Source organism: Babylonia areolata, chromosome 4 (genome assembly GCF_041734735.1).
Source record: "Babylonia areolata isolate BAREFJ2019XMU chromosome 4, ASM4173473v1, whole genome shotgun sequence".
NCBI classification, from domain to species: domain Eukaryota; kingdom Metazoa; phylum Mollusca; class Gastropoda; order Neogastropoda; family Buccinidae; genus Babylonia; species Babylonia areolata.
This window is the reverse complement of record NC_134879.1, coordinates 10,257,310-10,262,309: the sequence shown is the minus strand read 5'-3', so window position 1 is coordinate 10,262,309 and position 5,000 is coordinate 10,257,310. Positions and strand designations below refer to the sequence as shown.

Here is a 5,000-nt window from a genome sequence, read left to right as displayed (position 1 = left end):
GATAGGGGCTGTTGGCCTGAGTCATTAAAGTCGCTCAGCGTTCAGCGTTCAGCATTCTCTCTCTGTGGTCCTCAACCTCACCCATCAGACCCTGCACCCCTTTCCATCTCCACCAACAAATTCACAGCAGTGCTGGAAATGTACAATTCTGAGCCCGCAGTTTCAAAACAGATTACAAAAAGGTACTCTCTGGACTGCCCAAATATCTGCCTAATCTCTCAACCATGGGAAAATGAAAAACTAAAACAAAAGGCTGGCTGAGCAGTAATCTTCTTCACCCAAAACCCCTCCCGTAAATTCACAACACAATGCTTTCCTTGATCAGTTTTACAATATATTTGCTTACATTGCTCAACTGATTGTTAGGCTTTTTCATAGAAAAATCATGTGCTTTATCTATGCTTTGCTGACAAATATTCAGTCTATATTCTGGGCTCAACAGACAAATGGAACATCCCTGTTATATGTAATACTATATCAAAGGTCAGAGGGTAAAAGGTCAGAGGGTATTGTCCTCAGTCAAGTTTGACGAGAAAATCTGGGAACGCTGAAGTAGATGATGAGAAAATGAATAACCCTATTTCAAGGACACATTTCTTTTTAAAATAAGAAGCAAGGAAGCAAGGCAACATTAAACTGATAAATATATCCTGATCTCTCTCTTTCATTTTTTGTTCCTAATGAAGTCTCCATATGGTGTGTGTTTGATGTGAGTGTTCTATGTGTGTGCATGCATGCGTGCGTGCGTGCGTGCGTGCATGTGTGTGTGTGTGTTTCTTCTATCCCGTAGGGGCACCACTGATGACCAATCTTCTCCATCTTTTGTGCTTTTTTGATATTATGGTTCATATTAGCAGTTTCTCCTTTTTTCTGTATTATTCTCTTGGTGTATCTCTCTCTCTCTCTCTCTCTCTCTCTCTCTCTCTCTCTCTTTTTAACCTGTACATGCTTTTCTATGTCACTTTTTTACTATTGCATGATTATGTACTGTTTCATGGGAGATGCGCTGAGCCCACTGCAGGGGACTTTGCACCATGTAAGCACTGTATACTGTGACCACACAATATGAAGTACATCATATTATCACTGCACTACATTTGTATTTGTATTTGTATTTCGTTTTATCACAGCAGATTTCTCTGTGTGAAATTCGGGCTGCTCTCCCCAGGGAGAGCGCGTCGCTATAATACAGCGCCACCCACATTTTTTTGTATTTTTTCCTGCGTGCAGTTTCATTTGTTTTCCCTATCCAAGTGGATTTTTCTATAGAATTTTGCCAGGAACAACCCTCTTGTTGCCGTGGGTTCTTCTACGTGCGCTAAGTGCATGCTGCACACGGGACCTCGGTTTATCGTCTAATCCGAATGACTAGCGTCCAGACCACCACTCAAGGTCTAGTGGAGGGGGAGAAAATATCGGCGGCCGAGCCGTGATTCGAACCAGCGCGCTCAGATTTTCTCGCTTCCAAGGCGGACGCGTTACCTCTAGGCCATCACTTCACATATGCACTAAACTATCCTTCCTATGACTGCTGGAAGACGAGGGACATGGAAGAGGAGGGACGTGGAAGACGAGGGACATGGAAGACGAGGGACATGGAAGACGAGGGACATGGAAGAGGAGGGACATGGAAGAGGAGGGACATGGAAGACGAGGGACATGGAAGAGGAGGGACGTGGAAGACGAGGGACGTGGAAGACGAGGGACATGGAAGAGGAGGGACATGGAAGAGGAGGGACATGGAAGACGAGGGACACGGAAGACGAGGGACATGGAAGACGAGGGACACGGAAGACGAGGGACATGGAAGACGAGGGACATGGAAGAGGAGGAAGACGAGGGACATGGAAGACGAGGGACGTGGAAGAGGAGGGACACGGAAGACGAGGGACACGGAAGACGAGGGACATGGAAGAGGAGGGACGTGGAAGACGAGGGACATGGAAGAGGAGGGACATGGAAGAGGAGGGACATGGAAGACGAGGGACATGGAAGACGAGGGACGTGGAAGAGGAGGCAGCACTGACGGTTGAAGTTGACGAGGTAGTTCCAGAAGAAGGAGCGGCGGTGGAAGTCCTCTATGTGGGCCAGGTGGCGCGGGTCCATGTCCTTCCTCAGCGCCTTCAGGCCGATCAGCGACTCCAGCATCGTGCGCACCATGTACAGCTGACAACACAGTGTACACCCGTCACAAAAAGTTAAGCAACACTTCATAACAGCAGCTATATTTTCACAAACTGTTTAAAAAAAAAAAAAAAAAAAAAAAAAAAAAAGGCAGTATGCAGTAGCTCCAGCTGATGTAAACAGTTTCGACCAGTGAAAAGGGCCCCATTCACACACTAGTTGACTTATGGTGAATGTATCACTGAATATTCATCAAAATTGTAAAAATGTGTATATTTCTTTGTACTAAACATAAATCATATGTGGTAGTGATGTAGTTACTTTCATCACTATCAACATGACTGAAAAAAAAATTGTGTAGTTGGTGACACTAATTTGGTGACATGTGTGACACTTTTGTGGATTATTGTGGTGGTCAAGAGTATCAAAATAAATTCAGGTAGGATCGTATTTCATAATTTCAAAGTCACAAATACATGATGTCACCATGAGTTTACATCACCATGAGTTTACTTTGATTATGCAATAAAAGGGTGGACAGCTGCATGCCACATGCCCGAAGGGCACATACATTGACATGCAAAACAACTGATTAATTACTTGCTCAGCGATAAAAAGCTACTGAATGGGATTGTGTGTACTTCAGGAAGCATGATTTCCTTGGATTGAGACTGATTAAAGACAAGTGCCAGGAAGAATTTCTCAATGAGACATGTGAATGCTAGAGGTTTAATAAGGCAATCCAGACTTTTGAAGCGGCTTTTTCTCGTTAACCTGTGTAGATGAAGGATCAGCATTTCTGCGGGGCACTTTGATGGCAAAGCCACCTTCAGGGTCCTTCTTCCCATGTAAGGCAGGGTCGTTCTCAGGCTCTGTCCCCCGATACCAGTCAGCACAGGTGTCTCGCACTGATTTCAGGATCCTGAAAAGAAAAGTATACATATCACATTCCAGCTGTTCAAAACTTGTGCAAATGACAAACAATCTAAAAATGAAAGCATTAATTAACTGCAAGTTAACAAAGTTGGGTGTGTATGCTTCACAGCTATAACCATTCACTGTACCAAACTAAACTCATCCTGATCCAACATTAATATTTGTGCAACACATGAAGTTTATGGTTAAGATTCATCTCATGTGAAATCTGTCCCTGATCCACCTTTTTTTTGTGTGGACAGGATTCTGAAATTGTTCCTGTACTTTTAAATATTTGCTCCAGTTGTTTTAATCATCAACATTCCAGTTGGTTTTTTGCATGATCTAATAACAGCTTCCAGGATATACCAAATATCCAACCTCCACATCCAGATGGTTGACATTTTGAAGCAACACACAACAGCACATCTGTTATAAGATACCAACACCATTAAGAGACAAACACACACACACACACACAAACACACACACATATATATATATATATATATATAGAGAGAGAGAGAGAGAGAGAGAGAGAGAGAGAGAGAGATTTTGCAATTGAAGTGTGTAATATTTGGTAAATGAATTCTGTCCATATTGATCCAATATTTTTTGTTGATTTTTTAAATTCTATTATGCATATGTGTGCATGTGTGAATTTTTCCTCAATATTTGTAAAATTTAAGTTCATTTGAATAGTATTTTTGTAATCCAGACACATCAAACTAACTATTTGATGTGTCTGGATAATAAAAATACTATTTAAATGAACTTACATCAGGTAGAAGACTCTTTCTACTTGATAATAATTTGCTAACTGACCACATGGTACGCGTGTGGAAAAGGGGGCTGCATCATGTGCAAACAAATGCACTGAAAACTGTGTCCAGTAAAGCAAATAATCACAGTCAGCAGATTTACACAATTCTGAAAGCTCTGCTTGTGATTATGGACAGCTTTCGCGATGGAGAAGGATCTCTCTTGTCTGATGATTGGCTTGAAAACGAAGGTGATCGACAATGAGTTATGAAACTAACAGCCCATTTTATGGTAATTCAGTCCATCCATCCAGACAGCGTTTTTTAACAACTGACTATGACTGACAGAATACGTACAGCCAGTGTTGGAAGAAGGGGAAAGAGAGGGAGAGGAGTGATGTAAGACGATAGGTCGAATGCCAGCCAGAGGTCATCAAGGGGGCGTGGCTTTTGGGAAGAGTGAACTCACATTTCAAAGCAGACAGAAGGCAATCAGCAACCGCCAATGCCCCACGATGTTCACGAAACACAGTGCTGAACCTGCACTGGCCATGAAACACGTGCTTCTTGTTTTTAACGCTTTTTTTTCGCTGAATCAGAGGGATGACTTGTTTGAAGAGGTGGCAAGCTGGCTGCACAGCAGACACTTTAATCAGCCCACGTGCAACTTGAAAGGAGTGAACGTCATCAAAGAACTTCACCCTCTCACTCCAAAACACTCTTTGTTGTCAAAAAGCTTGCCAGTTCAGTTTCTGGGACTGATTGACCTTTCACATTGACTTTACTCACTTTTGTCATTGTTGGGACAGTGATTTACTTACATGTCTGCAAGAGCTGTGATTTGTTTTCATAAGCTTATAACCTGTTTTAATTTCTTCTACTGATATAATCTGACAATAGGCTTGCTATTTCTAGCTGTGATTTTGTTTCTTTTCTTTATGGATGTCATTATGTAGAGGTGGAAATAGACTTTTTTGTTACACAAAAATTATTATCTTGACTTTACATGCCTGAACAGTTACCTACAATCAATCTAATTGGTAAAAAAAAAAAATAAAAATAAATAAATAAAAAAAAAAGCCCAAAAGCAGAATCTACACTCAATTTCCTTCACAAAAACATTTACTTTCTTTCTGCATCGCCCATAGCTTTTGTGCTAGAATTTTTTGTGATTTATTACCCCCGAATCCTCAAAATTCC

At 41.6% G+C, this 5,000-nt stretch overlaps 1 protein-coding gene across 1 annotated transcript in view; it reads right to left on the bottom strand.

The window, feature by feature from the left end:
* Positions 1-5,000, bottom strand: part of LOC143280847 (cytoplasmic FMR1-interacting protein 2-like) — an 82,593-nt gene that overhangs the window by 46,005 nt on the left and 31,588 nt on the right. The window contains exons 12-13 of the mRNA XM_076585565.1: positions 2,899-3,046; positions 2,028-2,166 (exon numbers count right to left, since the gene is read on the bottom strand). Coding sequence (XP_076441680.1) covers positions 2,028-2,166; positions 2,899-3,046 — 287 coding nt within the window. The remainder of the gene's footprint in view (positions 1-2,027; positions 2,167-2,898; positions 3,047-5,000) is intronic.